This window comes from Equus caballus, chromosome 8 (genome assembly GCF_041296265.1).
Source record: "Equus caballus isolate H_3958 breed thoroughbred chromosome 8, TB-T2T, whole genome shotgun sequence".
Classification (NCBI taxonomy): Eukaryota; Metazoa; Chordata; class Mammalia; order Perissodactyla; family Equidae; genus Equus; species Equus caballus.
This window is the reverse complement of record NC_091691.1, coordinates 21,557,194-21,583,104: the sequence shown is the minus strand read 5'-3', so window position 1 is coordinate 21,583,104 and position 25,911 is coordinate 21,557,194. Positions and strand designations below refer to the sequence as shown.

At 57.3% G+C, this 25,911-nt stretch overlaps 1 protein-coding gene across 5 annotated transcripts in view; it reads left to right on the top strand.

The window, feature by feature from the left end:
• Positions 1–25,856, top strand: part of TPCN1 (two pore segment channel 1) — a 60,418-nt gene extending 34,562 nt beyond the window's left edge. For all 5 annotated transcript variants that reach the window (XM_023647114.2, XM_070275459.1, XM_070275458.1 and 2 more), the window contains 24 exons: positions 396–509; positions 1,342–1,472; positions 3,403–3,491; positions 5,111–5,145; positions 5,650–5,708; positions 5,966–6,065; positions 8,025–8,141; positions 8,394–8,518; positions 9,303–9,351; positions 9,856–9,919; positions 10,921–10,965; positions 13,097–13,153; positions 13,233–13,286; positions 14,135–14,207; positions 15,155–15,262; positions 16,267–16,338; positions 16,861–16,950; positions 18,215–18,330; positions 19,116–19,162; positions 20,052–20,120; positions 20,267–20,351; positions 21,171–21,310; positions 21,510–21,590; positions 23,265–25,856. In XM_023647114.2, the coding sequence (XP_023502882.2) occupies positions 396–509; positions 1,342–1,472; positions 3,403–3,491; positions 5,111–5,145; positions 5,650–5,708; positions 5,966–6,065; positions 8,025–8,141; positions 8,394–8,518; positions 9,303–9,351; positions 9,856–9,919; positions 10,921–10,965; positions 13,097–13,153; positions 13,233–13,286; positions 14,135–14,207; positions 15,155–15,262; positions 16,267–16,338; positions 16,861–16,950; positions 18,215–18,330; positions 19,116–19,162; positions 20,052–20,120; positions 20,267–20,351; positions 21,171–21,310; positions 21,510–21,590; positions 23,265–23,384 (2,040 nt within the window). In that variant the 3' untranslated portion in view covers positions 23,385–25,856. The remainder of the gene's footprint in view (positions 1–395; positions 510–1,341; positions 1,473–3,402; positions 3,492–5,110; positions 5,146–5,649; positions 5,709–5,965; positions 6,066–8,024; positions 8,142–8,393; positions 8,519–9,302; positions 9,352–9,855; positions 9,920–10,920; positions 10,966–13,096; positions 13,154–13,232; positions 13,287–14,134; positions 14,208–15,154; positions 15,263–16,266; positions 16,339–16,860; positions 16,951–18,214; positions 18,331–19,115; positions 19,163–20,051; positions 20,121–20,266; positions 20,352–21,170; positions 21,311–21,509; positions 21,591–23,264) is intronic.
• The last annotated feature ends 55 nt before the right edge of the window (positions 25,857–25,911 follow it).

The following is a 25,911-nucleotide window of genomic DNA, read 5'->3' as shown; positions in this document are numbered from 1 at the left end:
CAGGCACCAGATAGCCGTCTCTCAGGCTGACTCAAGCCTGAACGGGAACATTCTGGAAGGGCAGACCCAGCAAGCAGATTTCAAACAGAGAGACCCTGGGAGGCCATACAGGCCTCAGGAGCAGCAGTGGCTCACCAGGCTCGCCTGGGGTCCCTGCTGAAGTGAGTGCAGCCCCCCGCCCAGTGTCTCTGAGTCCGCTCACTGGTGATGGGGCAGGGGCTCCATCTGATGGCCTCACTTAGGACCAGTGGCCACACCTTGGCTCCAGGTGGGCAACACACCTGATGAGCAGTCCTGCCCACTCTCTCCAGCCCCAGGGAAAAAGGCAGTGGGTGTGATCGCCAGTGGGCCAGGAGAGGGCTGCTGATGCCACATCTCCACGCCCTCTGCTGCAGGTCCACGCGACCCTGGAGCTGTTCGCCCTGATGGTGGTGGTGTTCGAACTCTGCATGAAGTTGCGGTGGCTGGGCCTCCATACCTTCATCCGGCACAAACGGACCATGGTCAAGGTGACGTGTCTGTCTCCTTACAGCATTTTCTCCCATGTCACCTTCAAGCCCGTGCCTTCAGTTCAGTTCCACATCCCCGGTGGGCCCAGTCCTGCACCTGAGTGTAACCGTGGGTCCCTGTCCTCGCCATGCTTCCAGCCTTGCAGATCCGCGCTCCGGAGGTCACGGTGATGCCAACAGTAGCTAATGTGATGTAGTGTTTAGTGCGTGCCAAGCACTGGCATGACGACCTTTGCAGGAGATGAATTACTGTTCCTAGTTTCTGGCCAGCCAGTCAGAAGAGAATAAGATCTAAACCCCACAGAGCTGGGATTCAAACCCAGGTCTGTCTGGCCTCCAAGCGCAGGCTGATCAGTACCCAGTATTGAACACCGGCTCTCGGGGCCGCAGAGAGAGGCGTAAGTAGGAATGGGTCAGAGTGGCGGTTTGCAGTGTAAAAACCAAGAACTCTTATCTGGGGAATGTGCCCGAGGAGTTGGAGATCAAGATGCATCGCGGACCTCAGGGGCGCTCACGGTGCGAGTAGGGAGAGCCTAAAGCCAAGGCGGGTGGATGTGGCCGGGCAAGTGCTGGTCTTGCTCAGCGACTGCCAGCTAACTGACTGCGGGGGGCGTTCCTCTTGGGTTCGTTCTCCTGGGTCCACGCATCTGTGCAGCAGCCGACAGCTCCTCTCCAGGGGCTGCTTGATGTGGGGGAGGTAGGAGAGAGCTGGAGAGAAGGGAAGGGCCGTTCAAGGCCACAGGGGACCGTATCCAGGCAGCCCTCAGTTCGAGGTATTGGGGAGCGGGCTGGGTTGGGGAGCTGACGGTACCCCGTGCCTGTCCGCCCGCAGACCTCCGTGCTGGTGGTGCAGTTCATTGAGGCCATCGTGGTGTTGGTACGGCAGACGTCACACATGCGGGTGACCCGGGCGCTGCGCTGCATCTTTCTGGTGGACTGTCGGTACTGCGGCGGTGTCCGGCGGTAAGGCCCGGGGAGGAGCTGCTCACACAGTCGCGCTTATGGCCTGGCCCGGCCCTCTGGGCCAGTGGAGCAGACCCAGTGAGTCAAGTGGTGAGCAGATCGGTCCTGCGCGTAGATCAGCTGTGGGCACTCATTTCCCTCTGCCGTGTGACCCACACAGAGGAAGCGGGTGCTCCTGCTGCAGCTCAGAGCTCCTGACTCCAGGTCTGGGGTTCTTTCCCGTCTCCCTGCAGCCTTCTGGGGCCGGCTGCTCTCTCTGAGCATGTTACCCGCCCAAACACAGCAGCAGGGGCAGCCTAAAGCAGGCGACTTGGCAGAGTCCGTGTGACTCAGCAGGGTGTGCTGGCACCTCCACCGAGACTGGTGACTTAACTCAAACCAGGCCGGGGGCCTGGAGTTAAACTTAGTTCTGAAGACTCCATCTGGAAAATCTCTTGGCTAGGGTACTTTGATGAGAATGGGCTGGCAGTTTATTCACCGGGCCCGTCCTTAAGGCTGGAAACAGGTGTCCCAGGACTAAGTGGCCCTGAACTGTCTTCTTGCATCCCACATCCCGCTTGTGGAAGCTGACTTTGCACCCAAGGCCCTGCCGTGGCCTTCTGCTCTTCCGTCTCTTCCTGGACACTCGCTTGCTTGGACTCTGTAAGAGGAAGAGAGGCTGTGTGTGTCCTACACCAGCCCCTGTTCTTACATGTCACCAACTGAGAGGAAGTCTGGGAAAACACTAAGGGTGACATCACAGAGCAAAGTATGATGGCAGTTAGTGTTCTGTCAGTCAGGAGCACCAGGCTCCCATCTCCACAAGAGTGTACCCCACTGAGGAGCCCCACACAGACAAGAGATCCCCACTGAGGGGCCACACAGATGAGAGATCCCCCCCTGAGGAGCCCATGCAGATGAGAGATCCCCCACTGAGGAGCCCACACAGATGAGAGATCCCCCCCTGAGGAGCCCACGCAGATGAGAGATCCCCCTCTGAGGAGCCCACGCAGATGAGAGATCCCCCACTGAGGAGCCCACACAGATGAGAGATCCCCCACTGAGGAGCCCACACAGATGAGAGACACCCCATTGAGGAGACCCAGACAGACAAGATGCCCCCAATGAGGAACCCCAGACAGTCGAGAGATCCTAAACTCAGGAACCCCAGACAGAAGAGAGATTTCCCCCCCTGAGGGCCCACACAGATGAGAGATCCCCCCTGAGGGCCCCCGCAGACGAGAGATCCCCCCTGAGGGCCCACGCAGATGAGAGATCCCCCCTGAGGGCCCACGCAGATGAGAGATCCCCCCCTGAGGAGCCCACGCAGATGAGAGATCCCCCCTGAGGGCCCCGCAGACGAGAGATCCCCCTGAGGGCCCCGCAGACGAGAGATCCCCCTGAGGGCCCCGCAGACGAGAGATCCCCCTGAGGGCCCCGCAGACGAGAGATCCCCCCTGAGGAGCCCATGCAGATGAGAGATCCCCCCTGAGGGCCCCGCAGACGAGAGATCCCCCTGAGGGCCCACGCAGATGAGAGATCCCCCCTGAGGGCCCACGCAGATGAGAGATCCCCCCTGAGGGCCCACGCAGATGAGAGATCCCCCCTGAGGGCCCACGCAGATGAGAGATCCCCCCTGAGGGCCCACGCAGATGAGAGATCCCCCCTGAGGGCCCACGCAGATGAGAGATCCCCCCTGAGGGCCCACGCAGATGAGAGATCCCCCCTGAGGGCCCACGCAGATGAGAGATCCCCCCTGAGGGCCCACGCAGACGAGAGATCCCCCCTGAGGAGCCCATGCAGATGAGAGATCCCCCCGAGGGCCCACGCAGATGAGAGATCCCCCCTGAGGGCCCCGCAGACGAGAGATCCCCCTGAGGGCCCCGCAGACGAGAGACCCCCCTGAGGGCCCCGCCCCGCCGAGCCTCACCCCGCCCCGTCTGTCGCCCAGGAACCTGCGGCAGATCTTCCAGTCGCTGCCGCCCTTCGTGGACATCCTCCTGCTGCTGCTCTTCTTCATGATCATTTTCGCCATCCTTGGTGAGTTCCCTCGCCCAGGACCTGGCGGTCTCTAAAACCAAATTCAGAGTGGACGAAAGGTGCACTGGACAGTTTTAGAAGCTCGGAAAGGTTCTGCGAGTGACATAACCCCCACAGACTCCAGCTTAGGAAATGAAGTATCAGGAGTAAACTGGAAGGCGCCTCTGGACCCTTCCGTCGTCTCCATTCCCCCACCCTGGGCTCCCCGTCCTGAGCTGATCATTGCCGTGCAGGTCGTGGTCTTACTGTATACTCAGGTTTCCTTCAGCACCAAATAGACGGTATTGCTTTGCACGTTGAAAGTTCTGTATAGATGGTCCATAATGTGTGTGTCCCCTCCTGCAAGTCGCTCTTCTGCCCAACGCTGTGTTTTGAAGTGCATTCACGCTGCTCCATGTAGATGAGTTCATTCATTGTCACTGGAGTATAGCGACCCGTTATGTGAGTACACCCAGATTTGTTCATCTGTTCTGTTGGTGGTTATTTTTCACTCACAAATCACACTGCAGTGAACGCGCGTGTTTCCTGAGAGTGTCTCCACAGCGTGTGCCTGGATGGGGTCTGCACGCTTCAGCTTCACTCAATAGAAAAGCAGGTCGTGGCCTTTCTGACCCTCAGGAGGCCTCGCCTCCTCAGACAAGGCCAAGTATCATGCGACACCCACGTCCAGACACGGGGCTCAGCCAGCGGCGATCCCGGGACATGGCTTGGAGGCCCGAGGCCCCTTCTCTCGTGCCGGGATGGCAAAGACAGTGGGAGCAGAGAGCCCTGGCTCTCAGGCCAGCTCGGGCCCTGGTGACTGCTCTGTATGAGCTGTTGGCTCCCACTCCCCCTACCCTCCCAACCCCACTCCATAGAATTTCTTTTGTGCTCCAAGGGGGCTGACTTCCCCTGAGGTTAGAGTGCCTCCCTTTTCCCACTCAGGATTCCAAGGACTCGGGGGAATAGCCCGTTCTGAGGGGGAGGAAATTCATGGTGCTCCCACCCCAGGACCCTTGGCTACAGGGGAATAGCAGGGTCCCTTTGGAATTGTTACTTGGCTGTCACGTTCTCAAAATCAGAGATTGCAAACTGGCAGTCTGGATGCCAAATCCAGCCTATGGGTGAGTTTCGTATGGTCTGGAAGTGTTGAGCCTGCATTTCAAAATTAGATTTTTACACAAAAATACAGATTTCCTGCCTTTTTTTTTTTTTTGGTCAGGAAGATTGTCCCTGAGCTAACATCCATGCCAATCTTCCTCTTCTGTATATGTGGGATGTCTGCCGCCGCATAGCTTGACGAGTGGTGTGTAGCTCTGTACCTGAGATCAGAACCCGTGAATCCCGGGGCCACTGAAGCAGGGCACGTGAACTTAACCACTACCCCACCGGGCCGGCCCTCCCTTTTTAATAGTAGACTTGACAGTACTCAGGCCACATTCCCAAATGGCAGCGGTCGTCCAGGGCCCGTAGTACCCGCGCCCTCTGGCAGAGGTTCTCTGGAGTGCCGCAGTCCCCACCGCTCCCTGTTGCTCACCCTCGGCCCACTGCACTTAGTTACATGTATCGCCCGATCCTCTGACATCTGTGTTTGGGACCTCTGCTCTAACCTTCTTTCCAATCTGTTTTCCACCACCTAGGTTTCTACTTGTTCTCCCCTAATCCTTCAGATCCTGTGAGTAATCAGCATGTTTGTCTGTTTGTTCCTTGATGGGAGGCCTTTCCCCTCAGACAGGGTGGCTGGTCGGACCTCCTGGCCCTTAGGAAGGGATGCCCTGCCTGGGTTCTCGTCATAGCTATGGCATCTGAAAGTCCCCGGCACCCAGACTTGAGCTGTTTCCTTCCTCGAGTGCTAAGAGGATCTCCTTTCCTGTCCTTGAGAGGGATGTTTCCAGGGTCAGATCTGGAACATTGGAACTTTCGGGCAGAGGAGGGTGGGGAAGAGCCAGGCTAATAGTACAAACATGCGATTCTCTGGGGCGGGAGTCCCAGACTCAGTGTCTGCCTCCAGACTCCACGTTTGCTCCTTTGTCGCCATCCTGCAGGGCTCCTTGGGTGGAGGAGGGTGGTGGGAGGCGGAAGGGCCGGGTGCTCCGGGAGGCCCATCGCTGCCTGTTCCTGGCTGGTGCGCACCCTCGGAGTGGTGCCAGCGCGTTCCTCTGCCTCCCTTCCCGCGCAGTACTTCAGCACCCTGGAGAACAGCATCGTCAGTCTCTTCGTCCTTCTGACCACGGCCAAGTAAGTCCGGGCTCTGCTTGGGCTCCCGCCCTCTGCTAGTGCCCGGGGTCTCCTCTTTTCAGCTGCGAATGTTCCAGGTCTCAGTCCAGGCGGGTGCTTGGGGCACTGGAGGGGTGGGAGTGGCCTGGTGAGCTCGAAGCCTGTGGTCTGAGAGTGGGGGAAGGGGGCATGGGCCGGGAAGGCAGAAAAGAGGGGTGTCCTTTGAGAAGATGGAGACCAGCAGAGGCAGGCCTGCGGCTGACGCTCTGCAAATGCAGTTTCCCAGATGTGATGATGCCGTCCTACTCCCGGAACCCCTGGTCCTGTGTCTTCTTCATCGTGTACCTCTCCATCGAGCTGTACTTCATCATGAACCTGGTGAGTCGCGGGGCCTCGCGCTCCACTGGAGCAGCCTGTCCAGCCAGCACGGTGCTGGGCGCTGTGGGCATGGAGAAGAAGGGACTGCCGTCGGCCTCAGAGGGCCGAATGTGGGGGAAGGACGGTGCAGATTGTAGTCGAGTGTGTGGCGGGGGCCACCCTGTTGGGACTGAGGTCAGCTGGTTATCGCGGTAGCAGCCTCCCTGGGTTGGTACTGCTGAGAGTGCCCAAGTGTGAGCCAGGGCTGCCCTGCGACCTTCTCGTTCTCACGGCAGATGTGTATCATAACGATAAAAGCTGGCACTTATTAAGTCTTAGCACCATGCAGAGTGCTTTGTGTGAGAGGATTCAATGATGTAATGCAAGGCCCTGGAGGTGCTATTAGGATTCTCAATTTATAGATGAGGAAACTGAGGATCAGACTGACAGAGCGACTTGCCCATGGCTGCACAGCTCAGGGTGGCCTGGGGAGCGGCCTGATTCCAGAGCGCTGCTCTTAGCCTCTGCATCCCACTGCACCGCCTGCCAGGAATGTCTGGTGCATTCCCACCCCATTTATCATGAACCGTCAGAAAATGCAGTGCAGACACATTTGTTTAAGGAAGATATGCAGTCCCATGTCCACCGGGAGTTTTGGAGGTGTTCGAGGAGGCTTGGCTAGCACCAGGGACATTCCTGCCATCAGCAGATCACCTCCGAGACCAGGCCACGAGGCCGGTGCCCAGACCCCACGTCAGTGCCCCAATCATCAGGGAGAGGCTTGTATCAAGCCCGCCCTTTATTTTATACTTCCAAAGAGCAGTCTCCCACCCGTCACCAGTCAGGCCCGGGAGAGAAGAGGAAGACACTCTCTGGGATAGATTTGTAAATCTAAAGATCTGAAGTCTTAAAAAGGAAAAAAATTTTTTTTAATTCCTCAAAACCAAAAAAATGTGTTGGTGATCTGTTTATACATGTTACAATTCTTCTATGCTCTTGTTAGTTTAGAATCATAAAAATATATTATGTGTAATTTATTTGTTTGAATTCGTAATGTATTGAGAGCTGTGAAAATCTACGGCGTGGGTCAGCAAACTGCAGCCCGCTGGCCAAAGCCAGCCCACCGCCTGTTCTTGTAAATAAAGTTTTATTGGCACACAGCCGTGCCCATTTGTTTATGTATCATCGGTGGCTGATTTCCTGCTACAACTGCAGGGTTGAATACTTTCGACAGAGACCATCTGGTCTTCAGAGCCTAAAATATTTGCTGTCTGGCTTTTTATAGAAAAAGTTTGCTGACCCTCCCTTGACCTAAAGGAAAAAAAAGTGGAGGACCAATCTGAAGGGGTAGAAAGGACAAGAGTTTCCCTTGAAATATTTTTGGAAGAAAAAGAAAGTGTTTCCATAAAGGCGTCTTTCAGATTCTGCTTCCACCTTCCCGTTGCCCTTTGATAATGCAGCCCGTGTTGTTAGGGTGCTAACTTGGGATCAGGCGGTTCCAGAATGTCATGCCCTCCAGGGCAGGCTTCTTTTTCCCTGTTCTGGGGGCCGGCTTGAAGCTAGGACTCCCCAGGAGGGAAGTGCCTGCACAATGCGTTCCTTCCTGCCCCGAGGCTGGAGAACAGCATGGACACACGGCCTCCCCAGCCATTACACTGAGCTGAACTGGGCGTGGAACCCTGCGTGTTCCTCTCGCTGCTTCCTTCTCCCCCCATAAAACTGCCCGCCAGGGACGAGCTGAGGGTGGAGAGAAGAACCCGGGGGAAATGTAGTGACAGCATCTTCTCGTATCTGAAGAGAGGAATTGACCAGTGGCAGTGAATGCCCGCCTCTGCTGAGAAGGAGGCAAACTTCTGCCCCGCGAGGGGCGGTGGGAGGGTCTCCTGCAGCCCCACTTCTCTGGAGGCAGAGAATGACCTCCCCGACCCGCTGAGGCCCCACCACGCAGGGAAGCCAGGTCTCTGTGCTTTTCCCTCACAGCTTCTGGCCGTGGTGTTCGACACCTTCAATGACATCGAGAAACGCAAGTTCAAGTCTTTGCTGCTGCATAAGCGGACCGCTATCCAGCATGCCTACCGCCTGCTCGTCAGCCAGCGGGTAGGGAGGAGGGGGCTGGGCCGGGAGGGGTTGGTCCTGCTCTCCCTCCCTCGCCCCAAGCAGCCCCTAAGCATGGCAGGGCCAGCAGCTTCAGAAACTAGAAGTCCTGCCCTTGGGAGAGCAAGAAAGCACAGGGCGCCCTGGGATCCTGTGTGTGCTGCGCGGCCGCAGTGGCTGCCCCTGAGAGGAGAGTGGTCTGGGCTCTATGTGTCCCTGTGTTTCACGTGGGAATACACCTTCCCTCTCCCGCAGAAGCCCGCCGGCATCTCCTACAGGCAGTTTGAAGGCCTGATGCGTTTCTACAAGCCCCGGATGAGTGCCGGGGAGCGCTATCTCACTTTCAAGGCGCTGAATCAGAGCAACACACCTCTGCTCAGGTGAGGGGGGACGCCAAGCGGCCGGTGCGGTGGGACAGGCATTCACAGAGGCACCGGCAGGGGGTGGGCAGAGGCTCGTTGGGGACTTTAGTTCTTCACAGAGAGTCTTACACACGTAAACCATATTCGGGAGGGTTCTTTTTGCCACTGACAAAAATCCAACCCAAATCCAGTTGAAGCTGGCTTGACAAAAAAGGGAATGGCTCCTGAGATGGACTGGCCAGCTGTCTACCCTCGAGCCCTGCGTGAGGTGGGGCAGTCCCATGCGAGCACATCCACAGAGGGGGCGAACACACACAGACACACGCACCCCCCCAGCCCCCACCCCCTGCACAGCCTTGAAGAACTGGCCCTGAGCCCTCCGTGGGCCGCATTGGTCTTTTAGACTGCTGATGACCCAAACTCTTCTTTTTGGCTCAGAAAGAAGGAGGCCATCTGCAGAGACGAGAGCGAGCTCCCTCTGGGCTGAGCTGGCAGTCCCAGTTTTTTCGTTAAGTCCTGTGCTGAAGGAGGCTCGGACCCTGTCTGTCCAAGAATTACAGTAATCCAGGAGATTGAAGCTGTCCCTAGTCAGTGTAGACTGAGTGGATTAAGTCTTCATAGCCCCTGGAGGAAGGAGAGGAAAGGTCTGCGGGTACGGGTCCCCTGGGCACTGATGTGCTGGGGCTCCCGGATGTCCCCTCCCCCCACCCCCCTTAAAGTGACCGCAGGCAGGTGAGTGACAGACCTGAGGCTCAGTGGGAACTGTTCTGATTTTTTTGCCTTTTCATGTTGCCTATGACAGCCTCAAGGACTTTTATGATATCTACGAAGTCGCTGCCTTGAAGTGGAAGGTGAGAGCTCCTGTGAGACTGGAGAGGGAGTGGGCAGACGGTTCCATGGGGGGACAAGGCCGAGAGGTGCCTGGAGGTCCAGCTCCTTCCTGCTCGAAGAGCTCAGCTCTCGGCCTGGCGCTGGCACTGCAGGGATGACAGGTGGCCCCCGGCCCCCTCAGTTGGCCTTACATTTGCCATGCAGTGTCCTGGTTAAGAGCATCAAATCTCAGACCCCATTAGTCGCCGTGTGACATCAGGCTTGTCTCACCTGGGCAGTGGGACAGTGGGAAGCCCCACCTACAGAGTTATGTTCAGGATTGTATAATCATAACGCGTGTGCATGGCCAGTTCACTGCTCATAAACCTTGGCTGTCTTCGTTGTTATTTAGATCCCTGAGTGTTTTCCTTGCTCCCCAAGTTAGCTGGGCCGGCAGGGAAGGAAAGCGGCATCCTGGTCCCTCAGGCTAGGTTCTGGTCACTGGTCCTAACGCCCCCTCTCCCATGGCCCTGTTTCCTGGCCAGGCCAAGAGCAACAGAGAGCACTGGTTCGATGCGCTCCCTAGGACGGCCTTCCTCATCTTCAAAGGTAAGCTCGCCTTGGCTGTGGCGTCTGGGCAGCTGGGCACAGCTGGAGCTTTCCAGAGAGCACAGACGGCATTGGAAGAATGCTCGGGGGGGCGGTGTGTGTGTGCGTGCATATGTGTGTCTGAATGTCTGTGTGTATAAAAGGGACAGAGAGAGTGTGGTTACCCCAGCAGGGAAATCGGTAGCTTAAAACCCAAACCAAGACATTTGTGGAATAGATACTCATTGAAGGAAATTGACAAAGTGGGATAGTTAGAAGGAATGAAGACTTCCCACACAGAGGTAACCACTGTTAATTCTCTGACGTGCTCCCTTCTGTTGTTGGTTATTGTTGTGTGCATTTTTAAAAGAGTGCTGGGATTGCATTAAATACTCTATTCTCAAACCTGCCTTTTTATCAGGTGACGTGTTCTGACCGTCCTCCTGCGGCAGGAGAGGATGTAGTATGGTTTCCTACATAGTATAAGATTCAAAAGTTTAAAATCAAACTGCCCATGTTATTTACCTAGTCGTTGCCCTGTAATTTAATGCCAGTTTTGAAGTTCCGCATGGGGGTAGGTTAGCTCCCAGGGAAGTTCCCGTGCAACAGCTGAAGCCCGGGTCTGGGCTGTTAGGAACGAGAGTGAAGTGTCTCATGACTTCAACCACAGCTAGGGCTTCGGGCACGGCTGTTATCCCATGTTCTTTCGAGGGTTTTCCATTGCACTGGATGATAGTTACTCAAGCGGCTGAATACGTAGCCTGGGCCGGGCCAGCAGCAAGCGAGTTTCAGCAGTGGCCAGCCCGGCTTTGCTCTGCTCCGTCCGGGCTCCCCTGGAGCAGCTGTTGTCAGTGCAGTCTGGTCCGGGGGTCCGAGCCCAAGCGTGCTGTCACCCTTAGAGCGGGCCCTTCCTTTCCGCCCCCGGCATAACTACCGTGTTGCTCACGTGCACGAAGTGTGTCGTGGAGAATGTGTACTAGCACATGAAAATATCCATGTTAACATTTCTTCTCTTCAAATAGGAATTAATATCCTTGTGAAGTCCAAGGCCTTCCAGTATTTCATGTGTAAGTGAAACATCACAGCTCTAGGCCCCTTTCCTCCCGTGTCTTTTACGTTCCAGAGGGTGGAGAGGTGATTGCGAGAGTGGTCCTGCAGCCGTGTGGTTGCTTACGGAAAATGCCCAGCATGCCTAAGAGTGAGAGGTTATAATGAGCATCCGCGTACCCACCACCCGGCTTCGACAGTCACCCTCTCACGCCAGTCTTTCTTGTCCATCTGTACTCTCACTTGGCTCCTTGTTCCCTCTCTAGACCTGGAGTTTTGGAAGCAAATTCCAGAACCACAGAGAGGGATTGGTTGCTATGTCACCTAAGTCAGTTTTAATCTAGAAGCTTCTCTTCCATCCCTTTCCTCTCTCTTGCAATATTTAGTTGAAGAAATAGGATTGTTTGTCCTGTAGTCTTGTTTTTGCATGTTCCTCTGTGGCTTATTTCCTATAATTTGGTATATATAGTTGGCTCATATCCGGTATATATACTTGATATATTTGATATTTATCTAATTTTTTATATCTAGAGCTGTGTCATCCAATGTGGTAGCCACTAGCCACAAGCGGCTATTTAAATTTAAGCTAACTAAAATTAAAAATTCAGTTCCTCAGTCGCAATAGCCACATTTCAAGTGCTCGATAACCACATACGGCTGATGTCTTGGACAGCACAGATGAGATTTCCGTGGTCCTGGAAAGTTCTCTTGGACGGTACTAATCTAGAGGCTTGACTGGATTCAGTCTTTCTAGGAAGCTCTGGTTCCATTTAATGAGAAATGGTGTTTAGAGACCACAATCTAAGATGCTAGAGCTGCTCATTGCTTGCAGTTGGTTATTGTTTCTAGGTCTTTCCATGGACAAAGGTAGGGTTTTGATTTTTTGAAGATGAACTGTATTGTAAGTTTATTCTGATATTTCTAATTCAAGTTCAGGACTATAGGGTTTTCACCTAACTTCGTCATTCTTTCATATCTAGATTTCCGTCTTAAAATCCTGGTTCCCAACAACACTAACACAAATTACTCATTTGCTTTATCCCACAGTACACACACAATAGACTCTGAGAAACAATATCAACAACCCCAACAACGTGATTCTAGAAACCCCGCTCCAGGATGGACATTCAGATGACTGTGTGTTAAGGTCGCCTGGGCTAGTTCTCTGGGCAGCAGTGTCCCCATCTGGATACACATTTAGGTTTCTTTATTTCATGTTATTTTTTATTTTTAGGGGTTACTTTTTATATTTAATTTTGTTGTGTAATTATATAAAATATTTATATGGTTCTAAGTCAGATCTACAAAACAAAGTATATTCAAGGACATTTCGTTTATATCCTGACACCTCCCACAATGGGTAACTTTTATCATGGTTTATCCTTCCATTTTTTAAAAACTATAAGTAGATGCATATATATGCATATCCCCCTGTCTTAAATAAACGATAGCAGACTTTACACACGTTTTTCCCACCTTGCTTTTGCCAGTTAACAGTATATCCTGGAGACCAGTCCATATTGCTAGAGGGAGATGTTGCTTGTTTCTTCTTATAGTTGACAGCACACCATTTTGTGAACGTATCATAGTTCACTCAGCGAGTCCCCTATCGATCGTTTAGGTTATTCCTAGCTTTTTGCTATCACACATAGTTCTTTAGTGAATAACTTTCAGTTTACCTTGTTTTGTGTTTTTGCGAGTGTCTCTTGGGGATGGATCCCCAGAAGTGGGATTGCTGAGTGAGCGGCCAAACCCATATGCAGATTTTGCTAACTAGTTCATGCAATTGTTTTAAAATCAGACCTCTCTAGGGGAAAATCAAACATTTTCAATCCTTAAACCCTGGGTATATTGTCCATCTTTTACACTGACTTGGAATAATTTGTAGGTTTTACTGACCCGTCTTAGCTGGTCTCCCTACAGCGACACAGAGGGTGTGTTTTTAAAAATCCGTAGCTGTTTTCTAGGTGAAACCAGGGGTTGATTTAGCTCATGGTCAGGCACTAAGCAAAGAGGGGTCATGGCATGTGGAGCCGCCCTGCCCTCTGAATCTCCCAGAGCGGGACGTTAGCCAGGGGCTGCCGCTGTGGCCTGCAGACGTCCTTGCCCGCCTGTGCCTTCCTTGCCTGTTAACGGGCCTGTCTGTTGCAGACTTGGTGGTGGCAGCCAACGGGGTCTGGATCCTCGTGGAGACCTTCATGTTGAAAGGTGAGCCCCGGCTGGGGCCTGGCCCGTCCTGAGGGCACGCCTGGCCCGCCTCTTGAGCCGCTGCCCCTCTGTCTTGCAGGCGGGAACTTCTTCTCCAAGCACGTGCCCTGGAGTTACGTCGTCTTTCTGACTAGTAAGTCTCTGCCATGCCTTTGCCGAACGGCTCGTCTGAAACACCGGCTGGGGGGGCTTTCCCTTGGTTTAGGATCTCGTAGCTCTTCTCTAAAACAGGGAAGCTTGACGAGAATGGAACAGAAATTGAGTCTGATTCCATCCCGCCCCTATTTAAAAGCCTTCCATGGTTCTCCACTGCCCTCCGGATCAGGTCCCCATCCTGGGCATGACTCCCACTGCCTGCCGCAGGGGCTCCCTGGCTTCTTCTTCGACCTCATCTCTTTCCAGTACCACCGCCCTCCCCCACGCTGCAGCCCTCACGAACAGTGTCCTTCTCCCAGTGCCCTGGGCCCTTTCTTACCCCTGGGCCTTTGCACAGCTGGCTTCCTCTGCCTGATGCCCTCGTCCCCTTGCCAGACCACTCTGCCTGACATTTGTCCTCTTTTACGTCTAAACATCCCTGAGCACCCTGCCTCTTCATTGCCCCGTCAGTCTTTCCTCCTGTCTGGACTCTGAACTCCATGTGAGGGGCGCTGCACTGTGCTGTTCACTGTTGCACACCCAGCGCGGTGCAATGCCCGGCCCAGAAGAGCTGTGGGAAATGCCTGCTGATGGACACACGGCTGGGCCATCCCCAAGATGGGGAGGGTGCTTCTCTGCTTATGCACAGTGCCACAGTTGACCAGCGCTGGGCTGGGCCCTCTCCTGGAGCCTGCACTCTCATGGTGTGGTGTGGGTGTGACGTGGGTGTGCAGCCTGCGGGGGGGCTGGACACCTCAGAGCAGCCTCTCAGTGAGGAAACGGAGCCGGACCAGGGTGGGAGCGGCTGCGGGAGGGCCCACTGCTAACCGCTGCCCCCGTCCACAGTCTACGCCGTGGAGCTGTTCCTGAAAGTGGCTGGCCTGGGCCCCGTCGAGTACCTCTCCTCCGGATGGAATCTGTAAGTGGGAGCATGTTCTAAACCAGGTCAGAGAGTAAGAGCCTGGGCCTCTCCCTGCGTACCTGCAGCATGCACGCCATGTCTGCGCCGGCAGGAGGAAGGGCCGAGGAATGTCGGGGCTTCTGTCCTGTGGCTCGGGGGCTCCCCAGGCTCCGGCTCTTGTCCTTCTCTCTCAGGCTGCCCACGCTAGGCCCTCGTGGATGTGGCCACTTGAGGGTCCTCAGGCTGGCTGGCTCTTTCTGAGTCATGTAACCCCACACCTTCCCTGACAACTAAGCTCTTTTCTCCATAAAAACCATGACGCCCACAGAGAAGGAAGTCACACCACGTCTTTGGTCAGCCTCGAGCTGGTGGCCCTTCTCCCAGTCCCCCTGAGACCTCAAGAGGTCACTGACGCCTCGTTAGGTCACTCACGTGAAGTCAGGGGGCACTCACGAGACCTTGGTTAAGGAGTGGAGAAGAGTCGGGCAGAACCGCAGAGCATGTACCAACACTGTGTTCAGGGTCGTGGTGGTATCCCTGGAGGGGGGACCCTGTCTGGGGCAGGCCCGCTGGTCTCCAGGCGGCCTCCCACTGCCCGGCCTGCCCCTCCCTCGGTTACCCCGTCAGGGTCGGTGTCACTGGGATAACCAGGCGTCTGTTGTTAGACCAATGCGGGACTTTCAGGAGGGTTTCCGGGTGTTTCTGCCCTGAGGGTCAGAGCCTCGAGGCCCAACCCTGAGATGTGCTGGGCCTGGGGGCCCCACCAGGCCAACCTCAGAAACCCTAAGGCGCCAGGAAGCTGCTTCCCGACGTGGCCACCGTGGGCCACCGCAGGCACACTGTGCCTCTATTGTGGTTGGCATGTGGCTGCTTGCAAGGAGCGCGGAACAGGGTTGGGGAACGGGCTTGTCGTGGGGAGGCCCGGGGCTGGGCCGGACGCACCCAGCGCCTCCTCTCCCTGCTAGGTTCGACTTCTCTGTCACGGCGCTCGCCTTCCTGGGACTGCTGGCTCTGGCCTTCAACATGGAGCCCTTTTACTTCATAGTGGTCCTGCGGCCCCTGCAGCTGCTGAGGTGACCAGGCAGGGGGAGGGCTGGTCTGGGAAGTGGCTGGAATGAGCCAGAGACTCCCAAGCCTGGGGTCAGAGGTGCACGCCCCCTGCAGAGGCACCTGGGCGGCCACTGTCTCCCCTGTGGGGACGTGCAGACTGCCTGCCGCCTCCTGCCACTGGGGCCAATCGCCTCGACTGTGGAAGAGAAACGAGGCTCATGGCTCAGGGGAGCTGGGCCTGCGGTGCTGTCAGCTCAGCCACAGGATCACACGTGTCCAGAGTCATAAACCAGAGAGCCGCAGCCTCTGAGGGTCCAAAGGGGCTTTTGAGAAAAAAAAAGCCCCGTGCTTTTCTGGCACAGCCCCTTGTCAAGAAAATCCCTCGCGTGGTCTCCCTTTTTCCCAGGGGCCGTTGTAGGAAACCAGTAGCGCGCTGCGCCGGGGGCAGTGTCCCTTCCTCCTTGGGGTCTTGAGCTCTTGTGTCTTCAGAAGCCTGCTTTTCCTCTTGAACATCCCGCTGGCATCCCATACATGTCCACCATCCTGCCCCGGCCTTCCTGGGAGGAGAGGTGGGGCTGTGGGCCGGGGCCCGGGGGTGGCCATGCACCGGTGGTGGTGGCCGGGCCAGCGGATGTCAGCATCCCTCCCACACACCACTGGCTCCTCTGTGGGCGTGGGTGTTCCCGTTGTCCTGGGGTTTGAGCACTGTCCTAGGCGAGGCCTTGTCCCTCTCTGAGCCTCCTGGCTTCATTTGTCCACTGTGGTGAATAGCCGCTGACACCCCCTCACCCGGGGAGGAGACTGAGGAGCCCCGGGGTGGCTCTGCGTCCCTTGAGGGCGGGGCCCTTCCAGCCCCGATGTCCTGGTGCCACGACCGTCCCCTCCCAGGTGTCGGGCTGGCGGCTCTGAGGGAAGTGGGCGCCCAGGTGGGTGCGGGACCCGGGCCTGCCGTCTCCCCTGGTGCTGTGGAAGGCAGGGCCGCGGCCGTGCGCTGCCGTGTGGTGACCCGGCCTCCTCCCTCGCTCAGGCTGTTTAAGTTGAAGAAGCGCTACCGCAACGTGCTGGACACCATGTTCGAGCTGCTGCCCCGGATGGCCAGGTACCGCCCGCCTCGCGGCCCCAGGGCCAGGCCTCGTGAGCTTGTGCCCCTTGGGGCAGGCAGCTGGGTGGTAGCGGGGGGAGAGGAGGAGTCCCAAAAAGGACTGACATCGAGGGGCTGGCGGGTCTCGAGGAGACTGAAACCTGGACCACCACAGGTGTCCCTGGCACTTTCCTCCACTGACCTGTGTGACATATGTAGTTGGGAGGGCAGGGAGCTGTCAACTCACTTACCACCTGTGTCTACATTCACAGGTAAGGGGTCACCTGTGAGTCTACCTTCACAGGTAAGGGGTGAATCTCTGGTGAAGGGGCATCTGTGCCTAGAGTCCCGATTCGAGCCGTTTTGACCCCAGACCCGAATCACGAGGCCCCTCCCCTGCAGACTCTTTGCAGTGGTGAACCTGGCTAGGGGCATGCCTCTCCCCAGTCAGCCCAGGGGGCCTGAGGACGCCGGGGCTGCCGCAGGAGCCGGTGCCTGCCGCGCCCTGAGTCACCCGTCCCTTCCGACCCTCCTCCCCAGCCTGGGCCTCACCCTGCTCATCTTCTACTACTCGTTCGCCATCGTGGGCATGGAGTTCTTCTGTGGGATCCTCTACCCCAACTGCTGCAAGTGAGTGTGCCGCGGGGCCCCGCCCTGCCCGGGCCTGGCAGCCAAGATGGCACACCGACCCCCCCCGGGTGGGTCCCCTGGGCCTCGGGTCCTCAGGGCCGAGCCCCTTCAAGCCCTGGGACTCACTTTGCCTTGCTTTCAGGGCTTCGTTCAGTGCCGTAGCTAGGGAGGGGCCTGGAACCACAGGGTGGTCCCAGGTGAGGACGCCTGAGCCGGTTTCCTCGTCCCGTAAGCAGGCCTGGGAGCCGCGCTCCAGCCAGGCCTCCATCAGCTGCACAGCCAGGCCCTTTGGGCTGAGGGCCGAAGGCCGCTCCAGAGCCAGGAGTAGCCTGGGGCCCGAGGCCTGAGTGCCCAGCTTCCTCCCTCTTCTCTCTGGAGGTGGCTGGGGGCCAGGGCAGACATGCGTCCCTAGTGACAGCCCGTAGGATAAGACAGATGGACGCTCATGGGGAGGTGTCGGGGGCAGGGACAGAGAGTGGGGCACAACCTCCCATGACCTCTCCTTTCCCTTCTCCTGCCTTCTCCTGAGCCACCACGATAAAATCACAGTGCTGCCTTTAAAATGTGCCCATGTGGCCTGAGGCACCGATAAAGACAGTTTCCAAGGACACTGGAAGCCATTCGGAGTGTCAGGCTGAGCTCAGAACCAGAAGCCTGTAGCAGTGGGGCACAAGCTTAAGAGTGCAGCAAAATTGTCACGGGAGCCGCAGGGGCCCAGGGCTCTGCCTTCTGAAGAAGCTCCCCGGGGGCCCAAGGACCTGATGTGCGGAAGTGTCCGCGTAGATACAGCAGATCAGCCATAGAGGGTCGGAAGGAAGGCAGCCAATAAGCTCTCAGAACAGGGCGGCCTGTTGGCACACGCAGGCCGAGTGCTGGAGCACGCCTGGCCGGGAGCTTCCCCTCGCCATGCTGCTGCCAAGGACCCGGCCTCAAGCCGGTCCTAGACTGGGAGGTCCAGACGAGGCTCTGCCTCTCTCCCCGCCCAGCGGCGTCTCTCTCGGGTAGCTGGGCAGCAGAGAAATGCCAAGTGGAGGCAGATAAGGGGGGCAAGTCTGGGGTTCCCACCAGCACCCAGCAGGCGAGGGAGCCAAGGGCTCCCTGCGAGCCGGGAACTTGGGCGAGAGCTGCGGGGCTGGGCAGGACACCCGGCTGGGCCAGGACAGATGCTCCAGGTCGGACCTTGGTTTGCTTAAATGTTTTGTCCCCTGTCGAGGTGAGCAATTGTCCTGTGACCTTGCCTTCTGCCCTGTGTCTCCCCGGCCAGTACGAGTACGGTGGCAGACGCCTACCGCTGGCTCAGTCACACCGAGGGCAACAGCACCGCCGTGGAAGAGGGTTACTACTATCTCAACAACTTTGACAACATCCTCAACAGCTTTGGTGAGCGCAGAGGCCACGGGCGGGACCTCCCTGGCCTGCTGCCCCTGTCACCGCAGGGCCCAGATGTGCTGCAGCAGGGCTGTCTGAGGCCTCCCCTCCAGAGCTGCTGGCCTCACTTTCTCGAGTCTTCTCTGGCCCGGAGGGAGGGTGTGGTTGCCCAGCCTCGTGGGTGCAGGCCAGGCCGGATCCCAGGGCTCTCTCAGCCACTGAGTTTTCCTCCTTTTTCTGATACTTTTTCAGTGTCAGGGAGCACAAGAGCTTTGTGCTTTCCTCGGGGAGGGCATGCGGCCCAATGCTGGGGAGCCGCCCCTCTTGTCACAACCCCACAGTTGCAGGGTGGGGCCCAGCCACACCAGCCTGCCACAGTGCCCTGCACCGCCCCTCGCTTGCGCCCACACAGCTCTGCTCCCGGGTTCCAGGGAGGGGCTGGGGGAGAAGTAGCCCTGCCAGGCAGCATCTCAAGAGGAAGGGGAGCCCCACGTGGCACCCCAGATCTACAGCGAGAAGGTCTGGGTGCTCCTTCCCCAGCACCCATCCCAGCCCTGGTCCGTCACGGGCTGCTGAGGCAAAGGGCGTGCCCTTTTGAAGACAGCCAAGATGTCACACTCCCTGTGGGGCAGGCACTCAGGGAGGGCCTTGGCTGGTCTGTCTAGCCCAAGCTAGCAAATGAGGACACCACCATTTAGGTGCATGGTACCCAGGATGGGTGGAGAGAGGCCACTTGAAACTGACTCTGAAAAAGTGGGTCTGATCAAGGTGCTCTCTTTCTTCATTCCCTTTGGCAGTGACCTTGTTCGAGCTCACAGTTGTCAACAACTGGTACATCATCATGGTAAGGACCTCGGTCAGCTCCTGGGGGCAGCTCCCCACCATCCTCTGCCGCCAGCTCTGCATCTCCCCGCGCCTGGTGTGGGATGTGCTGCCCTTCCCGTTGCCTGTAGGGGGTGGGGTCCTCGGGCCTGGGCCGGCGCTCTGTAGGGAGCCCACAGTATGGGCTGGGCCCCGGGATCTGCCACCTTCGCACTTGCTGGACTTGGCTTTTGTGCCTGCACCCCCGCACATGCCCCAGCAGCAGGAGGTGCCACTTAGCCTCCGAGCCTCTGTCCTCCTCCCACACTGGGGGAGAGACTTTTCAGTCAAGAAACAGCATGGCAAGAGTTATTGGTTTGTTGCTGGTTTTTTCCCCCCCATTCCTTAAACTCTTCCAAGTGCCACCCCCATGTGGGACAAAGACCGTCCGTGTTAGTCCAGAGCCCCACTGCCCTGGGGAGTGTCCAGGCCTTGAGTAGCACAGAGGAACTTTTAGGCCCAGAGGAACGAGGTCGCCTTCCTTTGCCTCCCACAACCAAAGGCAGCTGAGGAAGGGACTGTGAAGAGGCACTGGCAGCCTGAGTGGACAGTGACCTGTCCCCACCCGGCCCTCACTGGGCAGCCTGAGTGGACAGTGACCTGCCCCCACCCGGCCCTCACTGGGCAGCCTGAGTGGACAGTGACCTGCCCCCACCCGGCCCTCACTGGGCAGCCTGGGTGGACAGTGACCTGCCCCCACCCGGCCCTCACTGGGCAGCCTGGGTGGACAGTGACCTGCCCCCACCCGGCCCTCACTGGGCAGCCTGGGTGGACAGTGACCTGCCCCCACCCGGCCCTCACTGGGCAGCCTGGGTGGACAGTGACCTGCCCCCACCCGGCCCTCACTCACGGCTGCTTCCCTCTGCCTCCAGGAAGGCGTCACCTCTCAGACCTCCCACTGGAGCCGCCTCTACTTCATGACCTTTTACATTGTGACCATGGTAGGTCCTTCATTGTCAAAGTCTCCAGCTCACTGGGCTGCAACTCCGGGAGGGGGGCCCGGGGACGCATCTGCCCGGGCTCCGTTAGGTGTGGGGCCCTGCAGCAGCTCACTGCTCTCTCTCCCTCCATCTCTCTGTCCGGCCAGGTGGTGATGACTATCATCGTCGCCTTCATCCTCGAGGCCTTCGTCTTCAGAATGAACTACAGCCGCAAGAACCAGGACTCGGAAGGTCTGTGCCAGGAGCTGGTGCAGGAGCATGGCTGCCTGCGGCCCCTCTGGCTGGCTGTCCAGTTCAGCTGTCTAGTTGTCCAACCTTCTGGCAATCCAGCTTCTCTCTCTGGCTTGTCTTTCTAGATCTCTCATTTGTATTAATTTTCAAATATTTAGTGACCAAAAAATGCTCTTGATCTCATTTTTAAAGTAAAAACAATACATGTCAGAGATTAAGAAAAATCACAAAGCAGAGACACGCTGTTGTGGACACAGCAGCTCTCTGTCCCACGTGTCCCGTCTCCCAGAGACTTGTCACTCAGCTGTTTCTCCTTTCAGTGATCATAGCCAGGTTTCTGAATCACAGGCTCGTACGGTGCAGGTTTAGATGGTGTGAATGTCATGGACTGCACAGCCAGTGGCACTTCCTTCTGCAGCTTGATGATCCCAGCGTTAATAATCACCTCGCCTTTTCCGGATTGCATAGCTTTCCAGATTCTCCATCAGAACTGCCTCATACCTGTTATTCCTTGTTTCCAAATCTCTATCGTATCAGGCTCTCTGGCCATTTTCTTTTTGCTCAGAGACTCTCTCCTGAGCCCCTCTGTCCCCCATAAGCTGCGGGCCTGACCAGCCTCCTGGCATCCACAGCGAAGCGAGGGAAGGGACGCGAGTTCCAGATGGCAGGAGGTGGGGGCGTGTGTGCTGATGCAGAGTTTTGCTCAAAGAGGGAACCTTAGGACCCCCAGGGGGAGCAGGGAAGATGGCTAAACCAGAACAGGCCAGACGGGGGCCTCCAAGCCCCGGCCTCTTCCCAGCCCTGCCCTTCTCTCCGCAGTGGACGGCGGCATCACCCTTGAGAAGGAAATCTCCCGAGACGAGCTGGTTGCTGTCCTGGAGCTCTACCGGGAGGCGCGGGCAGCCACCTCGGACATCACCCGGCTGCTCAAGATCCTCTCCCAGATAGAGCGGCACGAGGTGAGGAGCTGCAGGGCCCGGCCGGGGGAGGGCGGGTTGTAGCTGAGTGTAGTCCCTCCCCCACCGTCCATCCCCTCGAGTTGGGGTGGCACCCTTGAATGACACCATTGAAAAAGCCAGAGGAGCAGGTGAGGCCTGCTGAGGCCGGGCACCAGGGCCCTGGCACGGGCAGGTCCCTGCAGCCTCTGCTCTTCTTTAGCAAAATGCTGTGATGTTTCTGGGACGGAGATCAAGGACCAAAAGCGATCTGAGCCTGAAGATGTACCAAGAGGAGATTAAGGTAGGAGCGCCCCGAGCTCGCTGCCCCGCTCCTGCCTGGGCGAGGGGGTTGGGTGGGCTCTGTGGGGAGATCTTGGATCATGGGCTGGGACCACATCCAGTGGAGTCTGGGACTCAGGCTTGGGAGTGGGGCCCTCAGGGCTCCGCCTCGAACCCTTGCTGGTTCCCCTGCGTAGGCCGCTCTCCCGTCTGGTCTTGCATATGTGTCACTGCCACTCATGCGTCCTCCAGAACCTCACCTTGGTTTCTTGATCTGAGCCGGAGCTGCAAATGAAATGTGTCTCACAGGAGACCCCCCAGGCAGAGGGGGCATGGGGGCCACGGCGAGCTGACTGGGGCGGGCCTCTCGGAGAGCACGGCCTCTCCCTGGTCCAGCCGGGTGCAGGAAGACGTTCCGCTGCGCCAGCTGTCTTGGGATTTTCGACTTTGCTTTTTGCTTCTAATTTAAGAGAAAGAAGTCAAATCTTTTTTTTTTTTTACAAAATCTCCCGATCTTTCCACATTGGTAACTAAGTAAACTATCTTGCAAAGCACCATGAGGGCTGGCACTCTGCCTTCCAGACGGAGCCCACGGACCACGGGCCCCAGGGTGTGAGCCCTGCTTTGGGGGTGTCCTTCCACCGCGGGGCCCAGGGCTTGGGGCAGCTCTCCCTTGCCAGCCGCCGTGACTGCGCAGTTTTCTTGCATTTGAGCAGCTGGAAACCCTCTGTTTCACTGGGACAGTGATGACCAGTGTCCACGCCCACAGGGCTGGGAGGCGGCAGTACCCTGAAGTGACTCACACATTCTCTGTGAAAACACATGGCCTTGTAGCCGGGGTTCTTCGGGCAGATACACAGTGGCTCACTGAACAGTGTCACAGAGCCGTGGGGTTAACAGGAACTTGGGCGTCGTAAAACCTGGCTCTGTGACCTTGGGCGAGTCCCTCAGCTGGTTCGCAGCCTCTGCCCATCCGTCCCCTCCTGGCCTCAGCTTCCCGCTCTGTGAAGTGTTGGGGCACAGAACGAGGCCGGCTCAGTATTTTTCAAGCTCTAAAGTTCTGTGATTCAGACTCTTTTGAAACATAGGGTATATTTTTTTTAATTCCTTAATTACATGAATACCCTTGTCCCTGAAAAGGTCGGGTGATATAACTATAATGGTCTTAGGCAAGTGAGCTGTGCAGTTTTTTTCAAAGTGCTTTCACAGCCTTATTGGAGGGCAGCAAAAGCAACGTGGGAGTTCCAAGAGGCTTCATCCAGCTTTATATAGCCTCTGAGCCTCGGTTTTCTCTGCTGCGAAATGGGGAACTGATTCCTGCAACATCAAAAGGGATGGCATGGGGGTGGGGGAGAGAACCCCTTGTGAACGACAAAAGGTGAGGTTCACAAGGAAGAGATGATTATTGCTACTCGTGTGTGCCAAGCACCCTGGACAAGGGGGTTTGCAAACCTCTAGTTAATGAGGGAAAGGTGTCACTGGAACTTTTCTATTTGGGGCCGTATTCAGAATTCCCAGCAGGTTGGGGCGTGAGGGGACCTGTCAGTCCCAGCTGGGTGGGGCTGGCAGCCCTGCCTTCTCCACCCCTCACCGCCGGCAGGCAGAGGCTGGAGGTCACAGCACTGCCTGGCCTGGTGACCTCGTCAGGCTCCGGGAGGCGTGGCCCGCTCAGCAGCCCCTCTGTTCTCTGCTCCAGGAGTGGTACGAGGAGCACGCCCGGAAGCAGGAGGAACAGCAGCCACAGCTGAGCGGCAGCGGCGGCCCCGCCACCCAGCAGCCCCCAGGCAGCCGCCTGCGCTCCCAGACGATCACCTAACCTGCGCTCGCGAAAGCCATCTCTTCTATGCAATAACACAATAGTATTATTTTACTACGATGTATCGAAATAACGTGTGTGTATATATATATACACGTTCATATATATGCACATATTTATACAGAGAAAAAGGAAGAGACAGACAGACGATGGGGTTTGGTTGTAACCACCTTGCCCTGTCTTCCTTAACCCCAGAAGTCAGCTTGGTTTGGGGGGGTCAGGCCAGTAGGAGTCTTCCTGACACGGGAAGTTCCAGAAGGCCCCTCCACAAGAAGACCACTTGAATAGATTCCGCCCCTCTCTGCAGGGCCAGCCTTGAAGCGGCCAGCCCTCCCTGGGCCAGATCCGCACCGTCTTGCCTGTGCCGCTTTCAGACCTGCGTCCCAGCTGACGGCTCCCCTGTGAGCGCTCCCTGCGGCCCGGGCCATGGGGTCTCCGTGTCTTGCTTTAGGGACAAAACCACTTAGGAAGGAAAGAAGCCCCTTCCTGGGGGCAGTATTTATATGCATATGATAGCGCACTAGAACATCTCCTCAGGGAGCCAGAGCCTAGGCCTGATCGGAGGAGTGACCAAGGGGTGCGATTATCCCGTGTGGTCAGATCTCAGCGAGCCCGCACTGGGCAGCGAGATTGCGCTGACAGCTTCGTGTCCCGCCCTGCCAGCCTTCGCTCCCTCACTTTGGTTTCAGCCCTCATGGCTGACGATCTTCTGAAATGGCCTCCTTTGGAATTGGGGCCAGGCGGGAGGCACACAGGCGAGAGGCTGGCCGATGGCTGCCACCCAGACCACATCCTGGAATGGGCTTTCTCCACTAATCCCTTTTCCTTGGGTCATCCTGCTCACACAAAAAGACGATTTGGTCAATTTGGGATTCTGCTAAAGACAAAGCAGGTCCTTCACCAGTGCATTAGGTTCCGCTGTTGGGAGCGGGAGCAAAGAGCAGACGCTCACTGTGGGGTGTCACAGCCCTGTGGCTGACCCCTGTCGGTCCATGTGGTCAGTTCCCCCCTCACCTTGGGCAGTTGCCTTCCGTGGACTCGACTGAGGCAGGAGAGGGCACTCAGCTCACCCCAAGGTCCCACTGGCGGGAGTGGTTGGTACCTGAGGTCCCTTGGCACCTTGGGGAGTTCTCTGGGATAGAGCATTGTCCAGGCAGGACCCACGGTGAATCCAGAGCAGGCCGTCAGGGCTGGTGGCCCTTGTGAGTGGCGTTGGTGGCAGCGGAGCAGCGTCAGGGCAGAGGAGCTCTGGCTCGGCTCTCCTGGGTTGCAGACCCAGCATGGCGTGTGGGGCAGAGAGGGAGGGGGAGCGGCCCCCACTGGGCATCCTGGCCCATCCCAGCTTTCTGCTGCCTCCCTGCCCCCCGGGACAGGAAGGTGGGCGAGCAGAGGCTCCCCCAGCCACATCCTCCTCCCAGCAGGACAGGGCCTGATCCCAGGGGTGCCGTCCCCCACTCCCCGCTCTGCACCCCTGGCCGTCCCCAAGGCCACACCTTCTCGGTGCAGCCCCCGGGACACTGCACAGCTCTGCCTGCACCAGGGAGAAGTGGGCGTTTCTGTTTGTAAAGCACAGCCCTTTGGGGGAAACAGTGAATCACTGGGATTCCCACAGGTGGGCGATCAGGAGGTGACATTGTCCTCTTTGTCTCTGGAGGGCCACCGGCAACTTGGGGCACCGAGCCCAGGCTGGAACCCCGTCCCCTCTCCAGAGAAGAAACTTTATCTGCATAATTGGGTGCCTTTAGCTTTTGTGTATTGAAACGGGCATTTTTGAAGCAGGAGTCAAGGGGCAGCCTTTAAAGGGGGCATGAGTCCTCTGACCTGAGCGTCTGGGCCTCCTTCTAGTCCCTTCCCCTGTCCTCAGGAAGCTGAGCCCCCGCCATGTGATGGCTGGTGCCAGGAAGGGTGCAGCCCTCCAGCCCTGTCCTGAGAAAGGCCCTGGTTTCAGCCAGGATGGGGCGAACGCAAAGCGGCAACAGTGCTGGTGGGCCAGACTTCAGCTAGCGGGGGTGCCCTTGTCACTGAGCTAAGGAGAGCTGTCTCTCTGGGTCACCATGACTGCCTCAAGTTGACGCTCAACCTTGCACATAGGCCCATCGAGCAGGGAGTGGGTGTCACCCAGGGCTGTGAGCTCTGAGGGACCCGGGACATCTCCAGCTCAGGTGCCCTCTCACCTCCCGTGTCACAGCTGAGTGAGACCAAGGTGAGACTCGCCGACGTGCCCTGGGTCACCCAGCCTGTCAGTGGCCGTGATGGCACTGTGCCCCTGCCCTGCTTTGGGGGGACGCCATCTGGCCCCTCCTCCTCGCTTCCCTCCCCCAGCCCAGCCTTACGCCACACCACGTGACAATCATTTTGTACGGATAGCGGGAGGAACGCTGTAAGGTTTTGTACGTTGGTGATTTCTTACCTAGAAAACCCACTGTGTCTCTGATTTCTGACATATTAATAAAAGAGCCTCTGCTTTGTAAATGTGCCTGTGGCCTCGTGACTTCTGCCAGGTACCGTGCTGTGGCTTCAGGTGCCA